The sequence below is a fragment of the Cavia porcellus genome, unplaced genomic scaffold (genome assembly GCF_034190915.1).
Source record: "Cavia porcellus strain 051 isolate PalLab524CR breed Dunkin Hartley unplaced genomic scaffold, mCavPor4.1 scaffold_17, whole genome shotgun sequence".
In the NCBI taxonomy this organism is placed as follows: Eukaryota; Metazoa; Chordata; class Mammalia; order Rodentia; family Caviidae; genus Cavia; species Cavia porcellus.
The window spans coordinates 2,096,759-2,124,708 of NW_026947500.1; the positions used below are offsets into that span (position 1 = coordinate 2,096,759).

General features: G+C 38.1%; 1 protein-coding gene and 1 pseudogene across 10 annotated transcripts in view; one reads left to right on the top strand and one right to left on the bottom strand.

The window, feature by feature from the left end:
* The window catches only part of Mecom (MDS1 and EVI1 complex locus), a 533,468-nt gene that overhangs the window by 164,082 nt on the left and 341,436 nt on the right, over positions 1-27,950 (bottom strand). Inside the window, exon 3 of one of the 10 annotated variants that reach the window (XM_063229015.1) lies at positions 715-21,463. The exons of the other annotated variants lie outside the window; for them this stretch is intronic. Within the exon in view, the coding sequence (XP_063085085.1) occupies positions 21,422-21,463 (42 nt within the window). The 3' untranslated portion in view covers positions 715-21,421. Of the gene's footprint in view, positions 1-714; positions 21,464-27,950 lie in introns of those variants that run through there. 10 annotated transcript variants of the gene reach the window in all.
* On the top strand, positions 15,218-15,315 carry LOC111755133 (U6 spliceosomal RNA; annotated as a pseudogene).

Genomic DNA, 27,950 nt, shown 5'->3' on the forward strand with positions numbered 1-27,950 from the left:
AATTATACTTTTTATTCACTTTGTTAATAGATCCAATTAGATCTCCAGTCAGGAGATTATAGACAAAGAGAAAAAAAAAAAGACAGGAAATGAAGATGTTAGGGAAGGAGAGAAGGAAAGAATGCATGTTCTTCCCCTGGCTGTCTTGCAGCTGCAGCACTTCCGTTCAATTAGAAATAAGCAGTTATCATTGTCTGGAGGCTTCTAGAAAAGCAGTTTGAAGGCATCTGACTAGTGGGCATGAACTCTTCCTGTTCTAGAAGGTTTTATTGCTTAGGCCATGCACAGAATGGCTGCCAATTAGCGACTATCTTGGGTGCACGGCGTGGAAGGTGACACCTAGTGATAATGTGGCAGGAAGTTAGAAGGGTCCAGAGTTCTGAGACAGTCGTGGAGCTGCCACATCATCCACTGACTTCCAGCATTCAGATTTTTTTTTATTTAAAAAAAAAAAGCAGAAAAAGAGTAGAATTAATACATAGTTTCAAAAAAATAAACAGTAAGAAATCAAAATTACATATTGTCCTCTTAGAAATAGTTGTTCAAGTTACAAAAGTAAGCATACAAAGTGGACATTTAAACAGTGAGACTGCAAACAATTCTGTTCAAATATCCAACAAAAACTTAGTAATATTAAATATTAAATTAAACATACATGCAGTTATATCCTTTAGAGCACTTTCTTTTCCTCTTTTTTATAATAGCCATTACACATTTGGGGTTTTATTACGCCTACATTTCTAATTACTTTTTACACTAGAGACACAATGTGATATTTATAAATATGATTCTTATTTATTTCACTAATGAGGGTAGTCTCAAGCTGTCTCCATTTGCCTATAAAGGCCTCAAGATCATCCATTTTATAGCTGAGTAATATTGCATTGTATAAAAACACCAGCTCTTTTTCATCCACTCTGCAGTTGATGGGCATCTTGGTTGTTTCCAAGATTTAGCTATACAAATTGTGCTGCTATGAACATGGGTGCACGTATATCACTGTGATACGAACTTTGCAGTTTTTCTGGGAAAATACCTAGCAGGAGAACAGCTGGATTGAATGGAACTTCCAATCCTAGTCTTCTGAGAAATCTCCATGTTGATTTACATAGTGGTTGCACCAGTCTGCACTCCCACCAACAGTGGAGCAATGTCCCTTTTTCCCTGCATCCTTGCCAGCATTTGTTATCAGTTGATTTCTTGATGGCAGCCATTCTCTCTAGAGTGAGATGAAATCTCAATACTGTTTTAATTTGCATTTCTCGAATGACCAGTGATGGTGAACATTTCTTCATGTATTTATTTTCCATTTGTATATCTTTATCTGAGAGCTGTATGTTCATCTTGGATGCTCATTTTTGGAGAGGGTCTTTGAATTCGGGGGGCTTGATGTTTTTCAATTCTTTATATGTTATGGATATAAGTCCTTTGTCTGAGGGGTTGTTGGCTAAAATGCTTTCCCATTCTGTGGGTTTTCTTTTCACTCTGTTGGTGATTTTTTTTGAAGTGCAGAAACTTTTCAGTAACATGAGATCCCAGTTGTTGATTCTTTGAAATGTTTCCAGTGCAGTTTGCATTTTGTTCATGAATTCTCTGCCTACCCCTATGTCTCCAAGACTTCTGCCTACCTTGTCTTCCAGTAGATTTAGTGTTTCTGTTTTAATATTTAGGTCTTTGACCCATTTATACTTTAGTTTTGTGCATGTTGATAGGCATGTGTCTAGTTTCAGTCCTTGGCATGTGGAAAGCCAATTTTTCCAACACTATTTATATTTTAAAGAGGCTATCCTTCTTCCAGTGAACATGTTTAGCCCCTCTGTCAAATATTAGGTGGCTGAGTGTCTTTGTAGTAGTGCTTGCATCTTCTAATCAGTTCCATTGATCTTCAGGTCTATTTCTTTACCAGTACCATGCTGATTTTATCACTGTGGCTTTGTAGTATAGTTTCATGTCAGGAACTGAGATGCCTCCTGCCTTGCCTTTGTTGCACAGAATTGCCTTTGCTATTCTAGGTTTCTCCTGTTCCCAAATGAATTTTAGGACTGTTTTCTCTAGATCTGTGAGGTATGTTCATGGTATTTTGATTGGGATTGCATTAAATCTGTATAAGAGTTTTGGGAATATGGCCATTTTCACAGTATTGCTTCTTCCTAGCCAAGAGCAAGGAATATCCTTCCATTTTCTAACATCCTCTTCAGTTCCTTTTTTAGCATAGCATAATTTGCAGCATATACATCTTTTACATACTTAGTTAGGTTGATTCCCAAGTATTTCATTTTTTTAGATGCTATTTTGAAGGGTGATATTTCCATATTTTCTCTCTCGGTGAGTTTTTTGTTAGTGTACAGGAATGGTATTGACTTTTGAGCACTGACTTTGTATTCATCTACACAGCTGAATTTGTTTATTACTTCTAGTAACCTTTTAATGGAGTTTTTTGGTTCTTCTCTATAGAGTATCATGTTATTTTCAAATAGTGATAATTTTAACATCTTCCTTTTCTATCTTTATTCCTTTGGTTTCTCTCTCTTGCCTGGATAGTGTTTCCAGTACTGTGTTGAATAGGAGAGGTGATCGTGGACATCCTTGTCTTATTTATGATTTTAAAGTGAAAGCTTTCAGTTTTTGTCCATTTTTAGATTTCTTTGAAATTTTAAGTCACTTTGTGGAAGATATAAAAGGAAGTGAAAAACCATTGGCTGGAGGCCTAGTTTCTAGTCCTTGCCCTCCTACAAACTCTATGGACTTTGAAAAACTTTCTTTACATCTCGTGGTTGAAGTTTTCTTCTTCATAAACTACATGAGGTGCACTGGATGATCATAAGGAAAAATAATTCATTTTCCTAGTTACGATTTTTTTAACTGTCCATTGTAATTTCCCCAATATTTTTATTAAACTCTCTTATAAAATTTGTAAAAATTGATATAGGTTTTATATGCTTTAAAACAAAAGAAAAATAAGAGAAACAAGTAGTCACCAATCTAGAGCCACAGATCAGTAGACGGAGGCTCACACAAGTTCCACCTACAGCAAGTTGTGACTTAGCGAATGTTGTTAGGAGCAGAAAACGCTCCAGCTCAGTTCTCAGCAACGCGCCTCGCAAGGTTACCGGAGGCAGGAAACAGCCGTCCTTGTCCACACTACACCCACTTTGGAAAGGGACTTAGAGGACCTGGGGGATGGGCACTAGGTGAGACATTAACCCCAGTCCATGATGAGTTACTGGAGTCATGACATTTTGGACAGCACTGGGTAGGAATTGAGCCCAAAGTAGCTTAAGAAACACTGCATTTGACTAGAAAAGAGCCTCTTTTCTTTATTCTCCATAGTCTCCACCCCTTCCCAAATACTGCTGAGGTGTAATAGGAAAGATAGAAGGGGAATGCGTCTATTGTACAGTCTAATTGTTCAGAGCATAATTCTGCAAGAGTACACACATCAATCTGCAGTTATTCATCTCTTTCGTTTGCACAGTGTTTTGCCAAAGGTCGGGGGATCTACAGAAACAAAAACAATCAGAATTCTCACGATCCTCAGAGGCAAGAGATAGAGGAGATGACTCCTATAATTCTATCCTACCCTCCTATTTAAAGGCTTTATTATTAATTCATATCAGCTATATATCACTTATTTCATCCTGGAAATTGTCTGCTAATGAGTAGGTTTACAGTACATTACAAGTAAGTGCTTCCAAAATCTCACAGAATTTTTCAGCCCATCTTTAACAAAGAGAATACTGCACAGAGAAATTGAAATAAATACACACACATTTAAATTTCACAGTCACAGCCCACTAGCCAGTACTGCTTTATTCTCAAGAACTAATAAATTCCAACTATTATAAAATCTATACAAAGTGTCTGTGTTCCATCTAGTGCAATTACCATCCAGTCTTTCTCTACTGAAAATGTCTTTTATCAGGTTGAAACCAAATCATCTGGAATGGAAAATCTTTGATAGGCCTTTCATACCAACCTTGTGAAAAAGATGTATGTCTAAGTTTATGACGACAAACAGTGTTATTATCTCCCTTTCTCTAATATTTAACCAATCTAAACACTCAGGGGAAAATGTTATCTGAAATCCAACCACTTTATATACATTCATTTGGTCTTCTTTTGACAATTCAACTAGCTTTTCTCACAAGTATCTCAAATACTTGTTTGGAAAGCTTTTCTCAAGTGGGTATGCAAACAGGAGGAGGACTGTTCTTTAGCAATCCCTCCTTCTAAGCTTCCAATGGTGCTATCTTCTTGAACTTTAGTTAATGAAAAGATAAATATGATCTGTGCTATGCCCAGCTGTGTTTTTCTTGTGCTGAGGAATTCACAAAAGGAAAATTTCAAATCATGCATTTATCAGTGAACAAGCTTGCTAAAGCAAATAGATTTCAGCCTCCTGAGTTTGCTTCAATAAAAGATTAAACGTTAATAATGCAACTTAACACACTCAACAGATTTATGAATAATCAAACTTTGGAGGAAGGCCAGGCCACTTAAGAACATTACCTACCAAACAGATGCCAATAGTATGTAGACATCTTCCCTGTAACTAAGGATCCATATTTCCTACCACACAATTCAATATCAACTGAATAATTGGCCTTTACAGAACGTTTATTAAAACACACCATTTACTACACATGCAATGCCTGTTTAAACGTTCCAGATGAGAAAGAGGTACAGGGGGATGCCTATAGCTCCTTCCAGATTTAATTGGTCAACAGCAAGTGAGACCCAGGACACTTAGACCAAAGGGTCTGAATTGTCGAGGAGTTTTAAGGAATCAAATGAATAAGCATATCACATCCCACTCAGGAAGAACATTTTGCACAGTCTTACTCTTCACGCACACAAAGCCCCTTTCCTTGTATTTATTTCCGTGTTTAGCACCGCTCCTGGGTGGCCAGGCTGCTCTGACGCTGCCGCCCTCCTTTTCCAGATTAACACACTGAGGCATGGAGTTTGCTGAATGCTCTATCTACCAAAAGTAGCACATTAAGTTAATGATTATGTGAGAACTGGAATCACTGCGCCACATTTCTAACTCTTTGAAAAAGTTTATCTGTCTCTCTATCTTGTATCTTTGTATACAGCTACTAGAATTCACCAATTTAAAAAAACCTCCCTTGCTAACAAATTCTGAGTACATATGGACAAATGCTGCAGTTAGAATAGGCATTATTACATAATTACAATGAACAATGAACTAAAAGCACACTCCTGGTGCAATTCGAGAACGGAAAACTATCACATTATTTTATAGGTTTGTCATGGCAGAAATACCTCTGGATTTTAGTTAGTCTTCTGCCAATTTAGAGCATGCTTCTTAATTTTTTTTGGCATCATCTCAACAAAAATTCTGGTTATGTGCTCTGTAATGGGAATTCTTAATCTAATCTCCTTAATGCTAGAAAAATAAGAGTATCATTTGTCTCTGGCACTAAAGCATACCCTGAGCAGGTTCCTAAATCATTTAAGATTTCTCTAACACCTAAAGCTAAGTAACCAATTTCTTTAGTGGTGGTTATTATCATTATTATTATTATTATTTGAGCACTTTTGGCTTCTTAAATTTTACCTTGGGGCTGGGGGTTTAGCTCAGCAGCAAAAGCACCTGCCTGGTAAGCACATGTGGTTGTGAGTTCAATCCCTAGTGCCAAAAATAAATAGATAAAAATAAATAAATCTTACCTGAGCTTTGGAAAGTAGAAAGCTTTTGTTAGGATACAGCTTGTGATTAAATGGGTTCAGAAATATTTTTTTCTCAGTCTTGCCTTCATTACAGCACACACACACACACACACACACACACACACACTACTTACAACCCTTTGATCCAAAGCACAAGTGTTGCGTGCAGCTTCCTTCTAGACTCGTTTAAAAAATAACAATTTTTCTGTAGTCAAACACACCAAACAAAAATGGAAAATATATAGTACTTCCTACAAGCTTCCTGACCACAGTCAAAAAGGCACAATGTTCAAGTTTATTGTCTATTCAAGCTCAGAATTTGAATAATTGGTGTTTAATTTATAAAATATGAATTGACATTTAGTTAGCTAAGTTGAATTTATAAAACCTACAGTGGAGAGAAGATAAAAATAGACATACAAATAAGAGGAAGAAAAATCCCGAATACATGAACAAACAGCTTACCTCTTGAATTACTGAATATCTGTGTTACGCAATTTATACTGTTTCCACATATAATTATGATTTTAAATTTATATGTTAAAATTCATTTATGCTAAGTATTAACTCAGCTCAGGTAAATGTACTCACAAAGTAGAAGTTTTGAAAACTGGGAGAATGCCTTTGGAAAACAAGGATGAAATTTTATGATACACATAAAAAATACTAAAGTATTGCCAATCTTTGTCTTAGTAGTTCCACCGCTGGAAATTTTCTTTAAATACATAACAGCAACATACTCACATTTGTTGTGTTGCATTTCATAATTTCAAACTATCTAAGTCACTAACTATAAAACAAAATATAAGTAGCGTATTGTACCTGGATGGGCTAATATTTAATATTCACAGTAACATTCACAACTAGTATGGAAAAGGCCATGTTTATTGTAAAATATTAAGCAAGAAAATGTGGAAACTACAAGAAACTGAGGCAGAACCAAGTAAAACATAATGTTGAAATGCTTTCCAATTTTTAAAATTTTGAGATGTTATTTTTATGTCTTATAGCATGACAAATTATTGTGTTCTTCCTGGCCATGTTTAAGCATGAGGCACAGCTCTCCCCAGCCTAAGAACCCCACTTGAGCAGACAGTAGCAGAAACCAGTCCAAGTTCCTCGAGGGAGACAATGCCAGGTGTAGCTATCTGCAGGCACCCAGGGTTTCAGTTGGCTTCCTGAGTATGCACCAAACTTATATGTCCCTCATCCAGAAATAATATCTGCCTTCCATAAGTCACCCCGTCACGTCAAAGGACTGTCCATGGCAGGGCACACGCGGGGTGTACAGCCCTAAGCCTTGAGCACAGCCACATCTTAACACTGTGAGGACACATCGTTCTGAGGAGAGGCACAGTCTCTCCTCCAGGAATCTTTATGTTAAAGCATAAAATACCTAAATGTTCATAGAATCAGATAATCACTAAATTACTGAGCCAAACAATTGCTTGTTGAGAAAGCCAGGGAAGGAAAGGCAGCTTTAGTGCTCCAATGTTAAAACAACAACTACCAAAAACGACTTTCCACGTTTATAATTTTTTTAATGTCTGTATTTTAAAACCAGATATTTATTGCTCTTTTAAAATGTCTCTGGGTAACATTTTTAGTTCTGCAACAGTGCTGCTAACATTCCAAGACCAGCTATCGCACAACTGCCCATAAAAAAATTAACACCACCAAGCCCATTTTTTCTGTGCTTAAGCTCATACCAATGAAAACTACCCTATAGGCATAAACTTGATATTTCTGTTCACCACACATTAACTCAGAGTTCCTCAGGGTGTGACGCCCAGGTGATTTCTGTGATGTAGATTTCTAAAATCTGGCTGGAAACCTGCATGATTGAACACCCCACTCATGGCAGAGTACAACCATTGATCTTTTCTTATTTTACCCAATCTGCACTTAATCTTGGAAGATTAACCCTTTGGCAGTATGAATTCACACTGCTGATCACAAAAGGGGTTCCTCCCGAGGCTTGGGAGAGTACATTAGTTCTCAAAGTAAGACCCGGGACTTCTGGAGTTCTGACATGATTCATGGGATGCAAAGAATAGAACTGGCTTAGATGAGAGTTGGGGGAGACACACAGGCTCTGAGAAGAATATAATCACAGTCCTGGAGCTAAAGAAAACCTTCGCAATCACCCAGCATGGACCTTGCAATGCACTACATGACTAGTTAGTAACAGCAACTGAGCATCATTTTCTTTCTACTCCCCCAGAATATTTTGAGGTGATGGGACAGGGGCAGAAGGAACGTTTCTATAGAGAAATATTGTGTGTTATATTATAATACAGTAATAAAGAAACAGTAAATGAGGACAAAGTCTTGTAGATAAAGGCAATCTCTAAAACATATCTGATAAGGCCCTTGTATAAATTTTAAATTATATTTGGGTGTTGAACAGACTAGCTCAGAAACCAAGGTGGATGCCAACTTATTTGTCAATGTAACTCCCCACAACCTAGCCCTAACACCTTTAAAACAACCCAAAAAGAATCATGGGGCGGGCAGTGGTTCAGGAAGTCAGGTCAGCCTCACCACATCTGGGGTGGGGAGAAAGGAGGGAGAGAGAGGCAGTCCTGGGAAGGAACCTGAGCAGAGGTGAGAGAGGACAGCAGATGAGCTGAAGAGACAATGCCCTGTGCTAACTTCTGTCTGCAGCACCTGCCTCCCCAGAATACAGGAATGTGAAAACGAGTGGTCGGCTACTGACAAGGAAGCCACGTTCCTGTCCACAGGTTCAAACGGAAGAGGAGTTACACGGATCAGTTAGTGGCACTTGCTGCTTTATATGAACATTTAGGAACATAAAAGCACACTTTTATAGCATCCCTTTGTCACAAATGAAATATCTGTACAGATCAGAACATCTGTCAAAAGCAGGGGAATATAAAATATACCCTACAGCTTTGTATATCTGAACCTGCCCACCTTCACATTCCAAGTCACAGACAGAATTTAAAAAGAGAATGCCTCAAAATGCAAAAGCCAAATATGCTGCAGGAACACTCAATCAAATTACCTTGGTCTCAGTCGCTGAAGTTCTCATCACAAAGAACGAAAATCATCACGCTTCTACATAGAAATAAGCAACCTCTATCAGCACAACACGACCAGGAGGCAAAATGGACACAGCCTCCACCATCCATGCTACACCTAGTCAATAATTATCTAGGTGGTATCAGTATGTTTTCTGTGCATCCTGGTTGGCCTCTAAGTAAAGAGAAGGAACCTGAGAGCAGGCTTGAGAACACTGCGGTTTCTCTGTAAGATCTCAGGCGGCGTGTGTGAAGAATGGGGTGTATGCAGTGTGTAATCGCATGTTTATTGCTTTAACATTCTACCCACTTCTGGAGAATCATTGCTCATCCTAATCACATTCAAAGTCCCCATAAGGGAGCAAGAGGTTCCTACTTGTTGGCAGCTTGGTTCCTGGAAGCCCTAAAGGAAGACTGCTCTGGCACTTGGTGCTGCCATGGCTGGCTGGCAGCTGCTAAGCCAGGACCTTCAGCTCAGCAAGCAGGCAGGAGTGCATCACAGCACTCCAAAGCTCCTTCAAGATGAGTGTTTTTAAAAGCTTGCCTGAGTTTCAAGAAAGGAGAGATACATATTCAATATATATCCTGGGTTTCAGTCTATGTCAATTGAATCGTAAGAACTAGAAATCTAAGAAAACACATACTGTGAAGTTTTAATAATATCCTTGTGAACTAAGCATACTTCTCTAGCTCACAGCATTTACATTATTTTCTGGTGATAAGCTGCCAAAAAGTACCTGCTAGTTGGAAATGGTAGGGAAGTTGAATTGGGGAAAAATTAAGAAGTTGAAACAGGGTTGGGAATGTAGCTCAGGGGCAGAATGCTCGTCTAGCGTGTCTGAGGACCTAAGTGTGAGCTCCGTACTCTAAGGGAAAAAGAAACAAATTGGAATCAAAAAACAAGTTGGAAGATAAGATCTGAATTTTGAATGCAAATTAAATAATAAATAAAATAAACCACAGGGGTAATTTTTTCACATGAAAACTGTAACATAAATATTGACTCTCTAGGTCTATAAAAATATGACAAACATCTGTAAGTACACTGTCAAACACAGTAATCATTAGCCACATATCGCTATTTAAATGGAAAATAATTAAAATGAATTCAGTTCATAAACTATTTTAAATAAGTAAAAATTCACACTAATGTTCCAACTCACACTAATGTTCAATAACCACGTATCAACGAGTGGCCCCCATAATGAGAGTGCAGAGTAGAGAATATTTTCATCACTGTAGAAAGTCCGACTGGACAGCTCTGACTCCAGAATTAATAACAGACATTAAAGTGAGCCAAGATGTATAACATAAACTAAAATAAGATTCACATTTATAAAAATGGCAGTAGCATATTCAAACTGTAAAGAACTTTTACGGTGCTTTCACTCAATTACTATTTGCAGCAAAACTGCAGAAAACAGGCAGGCAAGGCCTGGAGTAAGCCACAGAGCTTCAGGGCAGCGTCTCCAGGGAGGTCCCTCTCTAACAGAGGAGGGACACAGGTGTCTAATGCAAACACCTGGTAGGGTGCTCACAACACGATGGTATAGAAAGACCCTCTATCATGAGCCCTGCTGCAATGGTGAGGACAACCTGGAGTAATGATATTAAGAACATTTTAAAAGCTAGGAATTCAAAACTAACTGTCAGCATTTGACCTGACCTCAAAAGGACAACTAGACTTTGTCTGCCTTCACAGGGTAAATACTTAGATAAAAAATATCTAATTTTTATCCCTGTAATTTGCTCAGGATTAAAATTGTTATCCACATTTGTCATTGGGTCTGGTTTTGGAAGGTCTCCTGTCCAGGGTGTTTAATGTATGCAATATCTTGTGAGCAAAACGGCTTGATAACATCCCAAGGTCATCTTGTGTACTGTACATTGTTATCCTGGTAAATATCTTAGTTTTCCAACGATACACAAATGTCAACTTAAAATACACTGTTTTATTTACCATCTTCCTTTTTTTTACTATACATATTTGATAATGAGTGTCCACATATTCAGATATTCAGAGTAGTCACATAATAATTCTATAACAGCTATCCAGAATGAAGGTTCAAAAAACTGCACAGTGCAAACTACAGTTTAAATTGGTCTGCAGTGCTAGATGAAGCTCAAAAGTTTATCTGATTCCAGTTAGGAAGCTTGTAGGAAATTAAGAGGGTTTGTATTTATACAAGTAACTATGAAATTTCAAAATTATGTTAACTATAATATTGGATTGATGTCTTTCAAGTTCTCTTTTTAAAACGTAGATGGAATTTTTGTTAAAGCTAGGGAACACTCACTGGGGTATTTACTTTTTATGAATTCTTTGAAAAACTAAAATCTAGATATGATAGAGTAAGAACCATTTTGAATACACAGAACACAAGATAATGGATTTTAATGTACAACATCTTCCTGTCTGCTATAGCAACTTGGCTAGATTTTATGGCATATGGTATCTTAAAAGTGGGGAGTACAAGATAAATTGGTTAAATTATGTACCTAATACTGCCAATCCTGTATTTATTTTTAAAAATTAGTTTAACACACAGTAATACTTGAATATATCTTTATTGAAAAATGCTACATAACAATACATACAAAGCTAAAATTTCCCCAATCTGTGTTCCCTCCCTCAGAGGCAATCACTGTTGCTATATGATGGAAATGAAGACCAGAAATACCTTAAATCTCTGACACTTGGCAACTAATCAAACTAAATATAATTGAAAAGAATGTGGCAAGTCTATATTAAATAATTCGAAGCTTCTGAAGTGCTTTGATTGTACATGAGACAGTCAAAATATTTGCTACCATTATAAGACCAAAATATTTAGTGAAAGACTCATACTTCAGAAAAGAGGATATAATGTAAGCTGATCTGTGTTACACACACACACACACACACACACACACACACACACACACTATTGGCACCATATAGGTTCTAGTAATTCCAGAATTCTTTGCATTCCATGAGGCTCCTCTTTCCTTTCATATCATAGGAATACTTTGAAATCATGACAGGCAACATAGTAGAGTAAGACAAGGAACAGAGAATGTGTATTATAGCAGCCTCAATGGTTTTTCTCTGGTTCTCACTCTTATACAAATAGTTCATTTTCTTTTTCTTGACCTCATGAGCATAGATGATGTCAAATCTACTCCCTCCCTGGAAACAAGAAGTATGACGAAACATGTCCTAACTTAATAAAAATAAAAAATTAAGGGAGATGAAACAAAACTAATGAGTGTGAGCTCTGCTTCGTCAGGCTGTAACTCTCCTGCTTCTGTGTGGAATCTTCTTGTCAAATAAATCTTAATTTACAGAAAAAGGAAGAAGCTGGGCTTTACTGGACAGAGGACTCTGCCACAGCACCCAAAGAGATGAATTTTAGTCCAGCACAGTCCCCCATTGGGCACAGAACAAGTCCAATACCTCCTAGTTCCGGAGCTAGTCTTTTACAATGCCTAATGAAGGTCCTTTCTTCACAAGCATGCATGTCCTTCACAAATGCAACTTCCTTTGAAGACAGGCAAGCTATCAGATTAAGCCTTTCAATATATATTACTTCTGTTTCCTCTTGTTTCACTGGGTTCTCATAATGGCCAATTCTTTGGGGAGTCCCAGATGTGAACTCTGCTCCAACTACTAAATAGGACTGTAGCAAGGGAATTCTCACAACAAAACTTTCTACTTGACTCCCAAGCAGGGTTTCTTCTAAAAAAGATGCCCTTGTTCTATCTGCTCCAGCAAAACTCAGACCCACTTCCATTTATCATGTAAGTCCCAGACTAAAGAGATCTTAATGATCCTCTTAGTGTAAAGTGTTTCTAAAGTGAACCAAATCAGTTTCTCTTGGGGAGAAGTACCAAAGATACATGTGCAAACACAGCACCAAGCAAGGTCCACAGAACAAAGAAAAATCCCAAGAAGTATTTACTGAATGAATGATGACATAAATAAGGATGTAAAGGGATCTCATTGGTACACTGTGTTTTTTTACCAGGCTAGGTACCAACGTGTACACAAAGATTTCATAGTATCTAGCTCTCTCTTAAAGGGCATGTAACACTCCTGATGTCCTCTTGGCTATCATCAGAATTTTGTACACAGGTGATGGAGTATCATAATTTTGCCAAAATCTCCTTTTTATTTAGTCAGTCTGCATATTGGACAAGTTCAGTTCTACAAGTTTGGATCCAATTCTAAATATGTTTTGCTGGGATTACATTAAAATGAAACTATGATTTTCTAAATGAATGCACTAAAAATTTTGTAGTTTCCAAATTTCTTTTAGAGATTTTAGATGGAAGTCAACATACAAAATGAAAGCATTACTACAGTCTCAGAAATATTTCCTAAACGTGGTTTCCAAAGATTATTTGGTAAGTTTTACCAGGTTTACCAATATAAATGCCAGATTATCATGTTAGTCCTCAAATGCTTTGATAATCAATGCCGTAGAATGACAGACAACAGAATTCAAAAAAAGGGGGGTGGGGGGAGTTAAGAATCAAATGGAGCTGCTTTTATGCGGTCTCAGCTCGCATGGTCAGAGGGAGCAATGAAGGCTCCTGATGCGTGACGAACTCACTCTCCTTTTGGTCAGTTGCTTGCCTTATCCGCTGCTGTAGCATTTATTTGACCTTGAAAAGTCAAGCCAAATATTGAGATTTCTCCAATTCTTTTCAGAGGTGTTGAGATAAATTTTTAAAAAACACTTACTACTTTGAAAACACCAACTGTCCAACCTTGAACTACACCGAGTTCATTCCAGCCGTGAAGTATACTGCACCGAGCAGTGAAATGGCACTGCACGGCTACCCACGTCCCACATCATTTTCCCGGTCGCCCCAACTCCTTTCAGTAGAGGGCCTCTACTATCCTGTCCTGGGTAGGCTCATTTGTGCCTGGTTGATTTTATTCTAAATCAAAGAGGTAAGAGTGATCTTCACCTTCACCATTTGATAGAATTTTCAGTTAGATAAAGAAGTGATCATTCCAGCATTATCTTGGTTCACCTGAGCTATTTCTAGCTTGTTCTCCACTTTGAATTTCTAGGCATTTTCTTCAAACTGCCTCTGTACATTTCAACAGCCACCACAAAAACCAAGATTTCAGCCATTCAGAATTGAGCTAGAACCTCTGACCACAAATCTCAGTCTTTCTTGTAGCGCATCTTTGTCTGTTATGTTGAATCTGATCGCTTACTGATGTCTTGATCTGATGTTGGAACATCAGAATGAACGTGATCAGTTCCTTCTGCACCACATTCTCCTGCTCCACTCACCAAACACAAGAAGAAAGGAGAAACTTCTTCGTTAAATAGCTGTTGGGCAGTAAATACAAATTACAACTCAGAGGAAGAGAGAGAAGCAAAAGACGATACGTGAGTGGTGGTGATAGAAGCACAGGAAGAAAAATTTGTGAAGCAGAAAAGAGAAGAGAATATTTTTGTAGATTTTTGTTAACACAAAAAGATTGGAGGACTCCATTCTTGGAAATTAAAAATATTTTACATGACCATGTGTATGCATTAATTTGTGTACCTAGTTGTGAAAATGTATGGTTTCGCTCTAGAGTAAATGAAAATATTTAGTTAATGTTTACTTATTCAAGCCTCTAATTTTAATTCCCATCCAATATTCAATATATTTTTTAGTAACAAGTAAAATTACTTCTTTTCTCTTCCTGATCCAAATAATGCATGTCAATATTCTAACAATATTTGATGTTAATTTTTGACATTTCTGTTGCTTCCCAAAGGCAACCTTCTGCCATTATACATGCAAAGGCAAGACAAGTGTTTCATTGTTATGATCAAGGGTCCCAGTTTTTAAAAATATCACCTTTTAAAGTTCTTCCGCAAAGATCTCTGAAAGGAACAATGCTGACAGAAATCATACGTGGAAGAAGGGAGGAGCACACAGGAACCAGTAGTCATCATCAGGCATAAGGCACCCAGCGCTAATGCCTCTCAGTGAAATAAAGTTGTCAGAAAGGGAAAGAAAAGTCCCTGGAACATGCTGTGGGGTAAAGCATAACACAGTTGGGATTATCTTTTTCTCTTACTCAAAAGATGTCATTTGTCAAGATATGCTAAACAAACTGTTGTGCAAAGTTTAAAATCTCCATCATTTCTCTAAGCATGCAATGATAATCTTGAACAATTTTTGTGAATTCCACGCAAATATATGATCCTAATTATTTTACTTTCTTTTAAATTGCAGAACTATTCAACCATCTCATGTACTAATCCCATTAAGATTATAGTTATATCAGGCACTAGTAAATCCATTCAGGAAATACTTATTGTATGCTTACCACGTAAAAAAACAGTGTCAGGTATCAGCTATGCATAAACACACACACACACAATTTAAGATTCCATCACTCCATTGTAAACAATTACATTTATAAATCTTTTTCATTAGATTTAAATGTCTCGTATTAGATAACGTAAAGAGCTAGGCTGCTCCTATTAGCCATAGATAGAATAAACTTGGATGATACAAGAAGATTAGTATGACCCCTTGTAAGGAAGATATGCAAATTCATGAAACATTCTATATTGTTAAAAATAAAACACTAGCAGATAATTTAGTATCTTAGATTGTCACAATATTGTTTTTGAACAATTCTCTCTCTCTCTCTCTCTTTCTCTCTCTCTCTCTCTCTCTCTCTTTCTCTTTCTCTTTCTCTTTCTCTTTCTCTTTCTTTTTTTGTACCAGGACTCAAACTCAGGATCTTGTACTTGCCAGGCAGGTACTGTGCCACTAAGCTATATTCCTGGCCCCATTTTGAACGATTTTTATCGAATACATCTGTAGATACATAAGTGTAAGATATTTTTCAAAATACTTACATGTCAGATGATTTTATGCTCATCACTTTTTCCTGTTATTTTTTGTTAATTGAATCTTGATATTTGAGGTTCTCTTGCAACTGCCTTCTAGTGATTATGAGTAAAAGGACTAAATGAAAAGACATGTTTAATAAAAAGAGCTATAACACATTAAGAATAAAACTCCAGGGTATCAAAAAAAAGCAAGTATGCTATAGTTGGGAAATGTGAAATGTTTTGGTTGGATGGAACATGGTATCCGCAGATGAGGACACATTGTGACTACAGTGTCAGCTGTAGGAGACGCATTTGAAAAATATAGGTCAGACTTTGAGGACTCCAATGTGCTGCACCAAAAAGTGGCTTCTATTCTTACTGGAAATGGAGAATCACTGCAGAACCCTAAAGGTAGGAAAAGCACGATGATATTATGTTTTAGACAGAAAAAGCTGATGGTAGTGTAGAGATTGATGGCAAATAGATGTGAACAGTTACTCTGGGGCTGCTGCAATGTCCCAGAAGAGATACAGGTGTCCGGATGAGAACAGAAATGATGGAGAGAAAGGAACACAGAAGTTTAGCGGGGTATGACTGAACACTGTACAGCATCGTACTTTGTCTTCTTCTGAAATGGGAAGCAGTGATAAACCTTTCTTCTGACTACCCTAAATACACTGCACCTGGCTTCTCCCAAGGCTGTCTCAGTCACATCACATAGCAGCCAGTTATGAGTTTGAATCTTGCTACTTTTATGATCTGTGGAAAAAGGCATCAGCATCACCCAGGAGCCCGTTAGAAAGTCAGCCCTCAGTCCATATTCCAAAGCTTCTCACCCAGAACCTTCATTTGAGCAAGGTCCTCGACCAAGTTCCATTCACATCACACCCTGAGAAGCACTGGCACAAAGAAGTATCTCTGGACTTAGAAATAGTGAGACCCCATTTTTTCCCACTGACTTTGTACCATTTCCTTTTACTCCTGCATCACATTAGGCATGTATTGATTTGTTGTAAGAGTCAGATGTGATAACCAGTTTGAAAATATTCTGTGAACTCTAAAGCATAACACTGAGAAGACATAATATCATTTAAGCATTGTGATCACCTTTTCTCACAACAAAATCAGATATTCGTTTGTAAAGGAAAAATTGAACCCTAAATGTGGAATTGATCAAAGTGATACATTTGCAGAGAAAAATATTAAAGCTATTTTCACCAGGGTTTTGTTGGTTTTGTTTTTAATTTGCAGTATTATTTCTTTTGGACTGTATTGCTATATGCCATGTGTTCCATTAGTTCTCAAAACCTATATCCTCTTCTCCACTGAAACAAACAGAGGAATAACTACGTTAAGTACTACATTCTGAATAAGCCAAGGAGCTTATCCTTACCTTTTTTTTTTTTTTCTTGGCCAAATACCCATTATCTTTCAAAGTAAATACAAATGCCACCACTTAAATAATTTCCTGGGGGAAAATACAGAGGTAATTCTAAATAGAGTAGAAGCCTATTGGTCTGTATCATCCTGCCCAGAAAGGAAACCAAATCAGCCTGATGACCTTCTTAGCTTCCCTCGAGTTCTGACTCCATGGTGCTCTGTTTTCAAGGCAAAGCAAGTAAGCCATGTGCACAACATTGCTTATGTCATAAGGTGTGATTTGAGAAATCAAAAGCTGAAACAAATGAGCAGTCCTTCTGTTCTCGAGGAAAACATAACATAAAGCAGTGCCTCCAAATATTTTAGCATCACATACTATAACAATAAAATGCATTCACTGTGTATCCCAATATGTGCAGATATAAACCACTATTTATAAATTACTCTACTTATCCACACATGATATAATATACAGTACAGGGATATACATATTAATAAATCTAAATAAAAATGGTAGCAAAGTTATAGAAATAGGTCTTAATATGTTTTTGTGCCCCAAATATCCATTTTCTACAAAGCCTGGTTTGTGGGTACCACTTCAGAAATCTCTTTTTTAGAGTAATTTCTATGAGGGAAATGTTTCCAAGGAGATAATATCATCCATAGTATATGACTACTTCAAACAACTACAGAATTAGAGGAAAACCATTATTATACAAGTTGTTTGGAAACAAGATTCAAGTTATGCTTTCTTTATATCTCTAATGATTTCTTGTCCGTACTTTTTTTATCGGTACTGGGGATTGAACTCTCTACCACACGCTTGCAAGGCAGGCGCTTATGCCGCTGAGCTAAATCCCCAGCCCCTCATCTCTAATGATTTCAATCACATTTGAAACACAATTATGTTTGATAATTGATTACAGAATTGAAAAAAAGAAAAAAATGGATGAGCAATGAAGTATGTATGGTTACAAAGAACCATTGTACAATAAAAATACTTTATATGGCAATAAAAACATGAGTTACTTCAGTTATTTTAACAACAACAATAATAAGGTTGTATAAAATTCATATGAGAAAGATCCTGTCTCCAAATCATTTCCATTTGTCAAGATTAAAACCCTAGTCCTAGATCTCATCTTCAGAATTTATTGTTACAATTTAATCAAATCTCTCACTTTTTAAATGAAGAATAAATTTTACTCTAAATATTCAAGTCATTTTTGAAACACATTTATATGTAGGCTCCTTAAAATTGTTTATCTTGCCCATAATTCATTGAAAAGGAAATAGTGATAGAGTTATATAGTTACCTGGCTTTATAGCTGACCTCTATCACCATTGCATTTGTTCAAAATCAACTGTATTTTCTTCCTGGCAAATGACTTCTACTGATAGTTGGTAATACTAATATTTGTGTCATGTTATCGAAAACATTTCCCAAGAGTCATAGGTGGAGCATTATCAATAATAGATTTATCTGTTACATCAAAGTTTGGGTGCAATACACTTATCAGCAATTCTCCATGTTTCCCTCACACTGTCAGCTTGGACAAAAGGTGCCTTGTGAGGCCGGCCTCCTTCAGACACAGTTCCTTCAGGTACACCAATCTCAGGTTCTGCAGCCAGCCTTTCTCCGGACTTCAGAAAAGCCCTTCAGTCCCACTGAGGAGGGTTTCCACGCTCAGAACTGTACAAGGAGGGAAGATAAAGCCCAGGCGGCATGTAGGGAATGCGTTTATGGTGCTCCGCCACCACCAGACACCTCGAGCTGCCATGTGATCACCTTTCAAGGTCCTCAAGGACACATCCCAACACCTCCTTTGAGGTCTTGGGAATCCTAAGTGTTTGGAATAGAATCACTGCTCAATCTGCTTCTCTGCCTGGCAAGTCTATTTTTGCCTCAGCTTAACCCTGGGTGTCTCCAATATTCCAATTAGATTGGAGGAGAAGGTGGAGGAGGAGAAGCCTAAATTAGTGGAGAAGGATTTCCCCAGGAACTCTCCTCCCCTTCAATAAATAGGGAAGCCTGTCTCACATATGAAATTTCAAATCAAACCTAAGTGTCCAAGGGATGCCTCTAAGTGTAATGCTGACATTCATTTTCTGAAAGTCTGCTGGCATGTGCACATGTGTATATACAAATTTATAAAAGCTGCACATCCATATTTGCATTTGGTGGGTGCTACTCACAAAAGTTGTATATGGTAGGTCTTATTCTATTTTTAAAAAGGCTCAAAGAGATTCGCAGAGTTTATAGAACTTCACAAAATTTCCATACTTGGCCTCAAAGCAGCCTCACACAAGTGAAATAATAACCATACAGCTCTTATAACAGAATCACCTGATTTCTCATATTTGTATTGCCATAATACCGAGTTCTGTGTGTGTCTAGCACACCAAGTCCGTCCTGGACATTAGGGTCCTCCTTACCATTTCAGGAAGTCAAGGAGAAGGCAGCTAGTCCCAGCATGACCCACAATGTGGCCCCGTGGTGTGAAAGAAGGCTGGTCCCCAGCCGTGACTCTTTCATCACCAGAAGAAATCCGACCCTTCTATCAGATGTGTGGAGAAGGTGAAAAAGCCTTTTTTTCTTTTTCCTTGCCAACTACTGGACTTTGCATTCTTTCTCACCTAATACCCCAGAGCCCTCAGGAGGCTTCAGGCCCATTATGGAAAGTGTTTGTAAAGCCCTTTGGTGCCACAGTGGACAGACAGTGCAGACACAGGCTGAACAATAACAGCCGAGCTGCAGACATGCGGCAGGTCCCACTTCCGTGGCATTCTGACAGTGCCCTTTCAACACATGAACATTACTTCTCAGGGCAGTAATCCCATGGTCCTTATTAAATTTTCCATACCCCACAGACCCCACCGCAGCCTTCCATCCCACCCTGAACACATTCTGTGCTCCCAGGGCAAACACATTCTCTAAGGAGCTGACCTAGAACTACAGTGGGTTTGACACTCAAACCAACTGGTCGGCTGGTTTTGTGTGCCCCCACAAGTAGAAGTCCCCTGTTTCTTTCTTATCCAGTTTCTTGTGCAGCTTCGAAATGGAGTACAACCCACGGGGACAGAGCCGACTTGGGAAGAGGGAAGAGATGCAGAGGAAACTTACACTCAGACAATATGATTAAAAGCTCTGATTAGTTAAGAGAAGTTGTATGCTCATTTTCCTGCAAGTGTTATCCTGACAGATAAGCTGCACAATCATGACAAAGCCTGCGTTGCAGTTATTTGCAAACAGCATGCACGACGGTGTTTTCTTGGAGGAACACATTCTGATTTCTTCATGGGGTGTAATCAGTAACACGTTTGCTTTGGGCCTTATAATGATGATGCTGTTAACTGCATTCCCCAAAATCTTTTAAAACAGCTGTTTTCAACCAATTTTCACTGTGAATGTACTTTTGTGTGTTTAATGTTTTTGGCAAGCATTTGAGAAAGTCTCTGCCTACTGTTTTATTTGTTTCCATTTATGAAAACATTCATTCACTATGAAAATCAAGTGCGTTTGTAAAATTATCAAGGAACCATAAGAAAAACTACCCTGTTCTCATCATCGGCAATTTCTGGACCATCTCCAGTGAATCCACTTAGAAGAAGCTTCCATTCATTTGTTTAGCCACAGAATAAACAGCAACTCTTCTTCAGGCATGAAAGGGAGAGACATTTTTTTAAAATGATGTACACTGAGATTTACAAAAGAGAGAGAGAGAGAGGAGCACAGAGACCCAGCAGAGGCTGTGTAGTGAAATTCCTAAGCACAGATTTTCCAGTAGACAGCTAGTAGCTTTCTGGGCTACTTTCACCTACAGTTGTCAAATGAACCCTGTTGCCGCTGTTACTTTCAGACTCCTACTCTGAAATGCAGGAATTACCCTCAATTTGGTGCCTTACCATGGACAGAACACCTTCTTTCTCGTAACACGACCCAGCCAGGAAACAAGCAGCATGAGCTTATGGCTGGTTGGCATCTGGCCTTTGTTTTTTGTCTTTCTCGGTTAACAACACTCACTGCAAGACAGCAAGCCAACTACAGTGGTTCATAAAGGCATAAAAGCAGAAAAAAAAATCTCTTTGCCATTTTATGCACACCAGTCACCAAAGTGATTATTATCAATCTATTAGTATATGTTGTTGTAGGTGTTTGTAGTACTCAGGGCATTGAAAAGCAAGAAAACAACAACAGAGCCACGCGAGACACCTGCCTGCCACCCGGTGAGTGCGCCAGACAAAGGCACCCCTGTAACACGTTGCTCCCAGAAGGACCGGGAATTGTCTCTTTCACTTTGCAGCCCTCACTCAAAGCTCTTCATTTTTTTTAAAGCTAAAAAGTTTCCTTGATCTGCAGTCTTGGCAGAGCAGACGCCGACACAATCAGAGGAACCGGGTCTTGTTTATTTTTGCCTCTGCCACGAGGCCTAAGGAGCACATCTCACATCTCGCAGTGTCCTAGGTTGATAGTTCAGCAGCTAGAGTCCTAATTCCTGGGCCCTAGGAAGACAGAAAATACTACGTTTCAATTTCATTCGACCCTTTCACTCTCTCTTTCATGCTTCATTGCCTTTACAAGTCACCGTTTCACTGTTGTAACAAGGATTACAGGGACTTCAGCAGGTAAGGCCTCCAGCAAACACGGATCCAGGGGCCCTGAAGAAGGCAGAAGGCTCCAGGGCTTATCTGCTCCCTATCTCACCATTTCCCACCACAACCCCTGCCCAGTGACAACGCAGCTGTCCTGAGGCAACCATGCAGTAATAAGATACACGACAAATAATGGGGTTTTTTGCCGGAAAAATATATACTCAGGTAATTAAATTGTTAACATGATGGATGGCCTTATTTTATATTTGAATTCAAAGGGACTTTCTGTATCATTCAACTAAAATGTCTTGATGTTACAAAAAAAAAAAAAAAAAAAAAAAAAAAACAACAACAAAAACCAAAACACAACTCCAGAGAAATAGGAATATAGATTTTTATTTCATTTAAAAATAAACATGGATTTTTTTCCCCTTGCTGGATTGCATTGTTTACCTGAAATGCATGGAGCTTATGTTCAGATTTCATATTCACTATGTTCCTATTCCTAGTTTTTTAATTCCATATTCTAAAAGATGAGGCTGTAGGAAATTTGCCAAAAGATATGCTTTGGTTTACATAAGAAGGACCAAGAACATGTTAGAGACACTTATGTTCAGAAGGTTCCAGAAGCAAGGCTCTGGAGTCTGAGTTTAAAATGTTAATAGACATGCATACAGCCTATGCTGAATCCCAAATGACAATATGTTTTATGCCCGGGGCATGATTCTGACTAAATCAATAAACTACCCTAAGTCAGATAAAAGTTTTACAAAATATTCAAGACATTTGGAGTAATTGTTAACATCTGCTCATTATGATTCAACAGTGTAAGCAGGTTTAGAAGCCAGATAAATATATTTATTCATCAGCAGCCAGCTTGTCACTGCTACCTCAGTGGTGACATAAAACAGCAAGACATTAGAACTTGCCTTGGACTTGGGTTTAGAGAATACAAATGAACCATTGTGGAAACCAGAAAATTCTACATTCTCCGTATTTTTCAAGGATGAAGAGGAGGTGGGGGAGGAGAGAGGAGAGAGAGAGAAACAGAGAGAGAGGAAGAGAGAAAGTTTTAGTTAAAAGTCTTGACAATTTACTTTGAACTGAAAACCTTGGGAATATGCAGGAAAAGTAAATAAAATATAAATCTTGGAGACAGGAACTGAAATCTTGGAGACCATCACTACTAAAACATGAAGAACATTTTTCTTATTTTCAAAAACACAATTCAATTCTGATTTCTAGCTTCATTTCACAAAATAAGAAAGCTAGTTTTTACACTGGATGGTTAAAAATAGACTCTGAAAACAACAGTTGAGAAAATTCTGTCTGTCAGACTGAATTTAGGTCTTTGAGAATATACACCAACTTTGTCCTAAGTCAAAACCCACTTAAGAATCATCACTTATTTGTAGCAAGAAAATGTTAATGAAATTACAGTCATACTTACTAGGAATGCTATGGGACAAGATAAGCAACTCAATAGCTTTCTTGGCTTTTTTAATGTAATAGAGGAGAGAGGCAGACAGACAGACAGCCAGACACAAAGACAGACACAGAGCGAGACAGAGACAGAATTTCAGGTGTCCTTCCAGTAGTCTAAATGACCTCTAGTGATGCTAATAGATCTCAGGTTACATGTTCCTTGAGTATTTGAAGCTGAGTTATTTATTAACTTTCAACTACCTTGTGTTATCCTCAGTCATGATTGTGTAAAGTAGATTAAGTAGAGTTGCCTCAAGTTTAACTCTTTCCTGAGGGAATTAATCTGACAATATGCCATCAACCTTAACATAATCCCCTATAACATCAGACTTTGAAACTGTAAACTTTTCCTATGACAGGTAAAAAGATTCCAGAGAAGAAGGTAATAGGAGAAAAAAGTCACTGGTTGACGCTGCTGTGTTTTGCGGGAGTGTAAGCCTGTAAACTTGCTAGCTTGTGTCTGCACAATGAATGCTGCAAGGCAGTCATGTGGTGAAGGTTGCATGCACTGAGTATCTAGAACAATACTGTAGATCTATATATCTAATACCCCATACATCTTAAGAGATTAGTTGCAAAGGCTAGATTTCTCTACCACAAGATCAGCAAGACAGAAATGAGAAAATTAACAGAGATGCTATCTAGCTAATTAAAGATGTAAGAGAAGCAAGAGCTTCTTCATGAATTGTTCTGCTCAGTAACCTGTAATTATATTGTCAATTGCATTAACTTCATTGCCCCCTAATAGAGTGAGTTTCAAGGGAGGAAGCCAATGTTGGGATGGTTATTTATTTTTATGTCCCAATTAATCAGTACCGACACCAAACCACATCCTTCCTCCTTGTTCATTATTTAAATGGCCCATTTATATGGATGAACCTCTTTGCTTTGTGCATTTCATTATCACATTAACATGCTTTCAAAACAAAAAGGCTGTTTCTGCCTCAGCAAGTACTTTGAACGCACAGCTACTTGAGCCCCCCTCAGCAGCCCACGCAAGCCTCATCTCTCACTAGGTATTTATACTGGTCAGGGGAGAGTTTGACTAAAATCAAACAGTCACCACTTGGTGGGAGAAAAAATTAACTATTGATGACTTTTATATTGCAGGGGATGAGGGGAGTGAGAGAGGACTTAGCTCAGGAAATGAAAGCAAGAATTCTAACTTTTCATGAAACGTTAGGAAACAACTTCCATTCAACTAGTGATTTCCTTGGGTCTCACATAAGGAACCTGAAAATAAACCCTGCCACCAAGTCGGATTAAAATCTGTTGAAATCCTGGAATTGAAATACAATTCCAAGTAACTTGGAGAATTCATCTTTGTGACACGCTTCCCCACTGTTGAAGATTCTAGAGCTGTATAACCTATGTCACTAATCTTTAATGAAAGGTTCTGTGCTCAAACTACATCTTGGCATGCTACATCTCTGGCCTCAAGTCTATTTACCCTAGACAATGACATTGAAGACAGCACATTCCATATTTCCAAATAAAAGCCTTTTCCTCAAATGTCATCCCTTGGAAAAGAGGAAATAAGATATATTCAAATGTTAAAGTACCTTTGCATTATGGGATGCACACTTAAAGTATTGAGGAAAAGTAGATTTGCTGAGAGGAATAAAAGGCCCTACAATCAAAGGTTGGCTTGTATGTCTAAAGATGTCACATGATGGAATCATTTTGAAAAGAGTCAACATTTAATCCAGATTTATTAAGTTATTCATTTGGATATGATCTCACAATTGGAAATAGTTGATGAATTGCTCTATAATTTTAAGATAACCTTTAAAAGTATACAGGAAAATGATACATTGTGGAAATCATGAATGTGTACCCACAAGACACATAAAAAATAATAGTTCTGAACTTACATGACTGGGTACTTGGACTTGAGATGAATCACCTAGCAACGGCCACATATACAGAATTTTAGATAATGTGTCTCAGATACGATGGATTCAAGTGAAGAAATGTGCCTTTGAAAATCTGTTGGCTGACTCAATAAATTCTGATGATGCTCATGATGAACATTATAATTTAAATAGGATTCTAACATAAAGAGGGAATGAAGCAATATTTCTACATTAAATATGCCTCTTTTTTTTTTGTATTGGGGATTAAAGTCATGACCTCACATTTTCCAGGCAGGGATTTGTGTCACTGAGCTAAATCCCTAGACCTATTATGTCTTTTGATAAGGTTAAAAATCATCTCTTAAGTTTCTGGTTGGGTCTACTTGGTCATCACCGTAGGTTACCCAGCATTCTCTTCCATGGAGGCATGGTCTAACTGTACTTGCATATAGTAGTGGTTTCCATTTTTCATCAGGATGAAACACCTATGATTTATCAAATGTAACAAAACAAACAAAGCCATGACTTACACTCCTACACTCCCACTTTCATTTACTTGTGGAAATTTTCTCACATTTTCCACAGGTACTAGCCACCTGCCTGGACAGCTACTGCATCTGTGGCCTGGAACTCCATCTATGTTGAAATCTGCTTATTTAAAGGAAATCTTCCTATATAGTCTAATTAAATCCTGCACCCTTCAACTGAAACTCATTTAATATTATTTGGATTTCTGTGAACAGTAGTTCAATATCATCCTCTTCATGAGAAAAATCCATTATTCAACAACAGCCCATAAATAATTCTTTATCCTTCATTTCCCCCACTTGAATAAGCCTAGATCCCCAGAGCTTTCTCCAAAATACTCAACTTCTAACTGCCTACCAAGGCAAGCTCCTGTGAGAATTAGCCATACATTACAGTCAATTATAACAATATGTATTATATAAGACTTTAATGATTATTAATTTTAAATAGCAAATATAATTACCATAAAGCGTGGCCTATGGCTTCCTTTGAGTTCCTCGAGAAATTCTCAGATTTCTTGATGACTACCTCAGCCTGCTCAAGAAATGGTCTATCCTGCCAGTGGCAGGGAGATCGGTTTATATCTAGAAGAAGTGGGCAAATATCTAGTGTGAAACACATTAAAACTAGGAAAATCTGTTCCCTCGTAACCTAAGCCAAGATTGCTAAACCTAAAAAGCGAGGGAGTTAACCTACTTCATGTAGTCATTATTATAGCTTCTACTATCAAAAGTGAGTTCTATTTCAAGCCACAGATGTACAACACTTTCCGGATGCTTTTCTTAGCAGTGAATATTCACTGGCCTAATAAAAGTTTGCTTTGTTTTGTTTTGGATGGACATAGATATTGTATATGCTTCACCCCAACTATTAGATTCTACATCGGAATTAGAGAATTGCCTAGAAGACTAGATATCCCCCTCTGCAGAATACGATCATGTCACTCATTCTAGAGAGAGCTGTGTACTTCAAGAAAGAATGTAAGAGTGAGATTTTTGTTTAACCAGATTCACATTTTTAAAGTTTACCTCCCAATTTCTGTGTTCAAGCTGTGAAACACAAAGAGGACACAGGACCACAAATGTTTAGGATAGTCAGTTTGAAGTTTTGCACTTTAAAGAGACTGAAGAGATTCATCGAGGATAAATCAGCGTCTATGAGAGTGAGATGCTGCTGCACCATCTATTCCTGAGTTTGCAGGATCTTGTTTGTATGTGTTTGTTTTCTGAAGATGCCAGAATCCTACTGTGAACTTTATGCAGGCTAATCCTAGATGATTCAGGCAATTCCCAATATCTGTCTGAGATCCTCAAGGTCAGATTCAAATGAACATTCAGGTGGTCCCTAAAAAGATTTCCAAGGGCCACCATGAAGACTAAAAATATAAAACGCCAGAGTATGGGAATCGGAGGAGACTTTTGGTGAAACCTACTCTGTCCAATGATCATTCTTGTCATCAGACTTCCCTGAATAAGTCTAATAGGAGGTTGAAGATCTGAATTTGAGCAATGTAAAATGTTTGCAGGCTTCCAGGGTATGAAAAGAGATCTGGATCAAATTATATTCAATTCAGAGGCATGTAAGGCATTCTAATGATTTCCATTACCCTGTGGTCATCTTGGGTGGTAGAGCTTATTAAGGTTCAATCACAAAAATTAGGACTCAAAGGATATCAGCTCTGAGAAAGGACACTATTTGGACTACCAAAGCTTGATGAGGTGAACTGACTCGGCTCTAGGCTGCTATATCATCAAAAGTAGGTTCCATCTTGACTACCAAACAGGTGGCAGATGTTTGTCTTTTAAGTCCTAGCCCAGGAAGAGTCAGCTGAGGTCAATCAACAGTGCATGCAAGCCAAGCCAGCATCATCACCTTCCTGGAAGTCCTGAGGCGGCTCTGAGCTCATCTTTGTATTTCCACATCCATGATTTGCTCTCCACACAGTGACTGGCTCCACATCACAGTGAACCCAAACTGCTCACACAGCCTTTGAGGGTCTCCCTGTCTACTCTCAGCTCTTCTCTCTCAATCGTTTACTGCAGCTCCGTGTCACTGACTTGATAGTTCTCTGAAACCATAACCTTGTTCCTTCTTTGGACTACTTGGTCAAGCTGTTCTGCTCTTAGCCTACAGGGCTTTTGCTAAAGTTGTTCCCATGGTTCACCTCTCTTAAGGTCCCTGTGTTCACTGATGCCACTCAGAGAGACTATGTCCGACTCTTCTCTTGAACACCAACTCTTCCGCATGCCACCATTCTCCCTGCTCTCTACCCTTTCACTTGTCACCATTATTCATAGGAGTTATCTCTACTACACTTTGTAGATACTTGTTTTATGTTCATTGTCTTCTCACGTACCAAATGTTCCATAAGACCTAGAGTTTGTCTAGACTTCAGAATAGTTCCTGGGACATAACAGACACTCTGTTTATATTTGTTGAATCAGTGAGTTGAGATTCTTGTGCACTACCAGCCAGTTAATGTCGTCTGGCCCCAGATAACAGGTGAGAATCATGGCAGTCACCCAAAG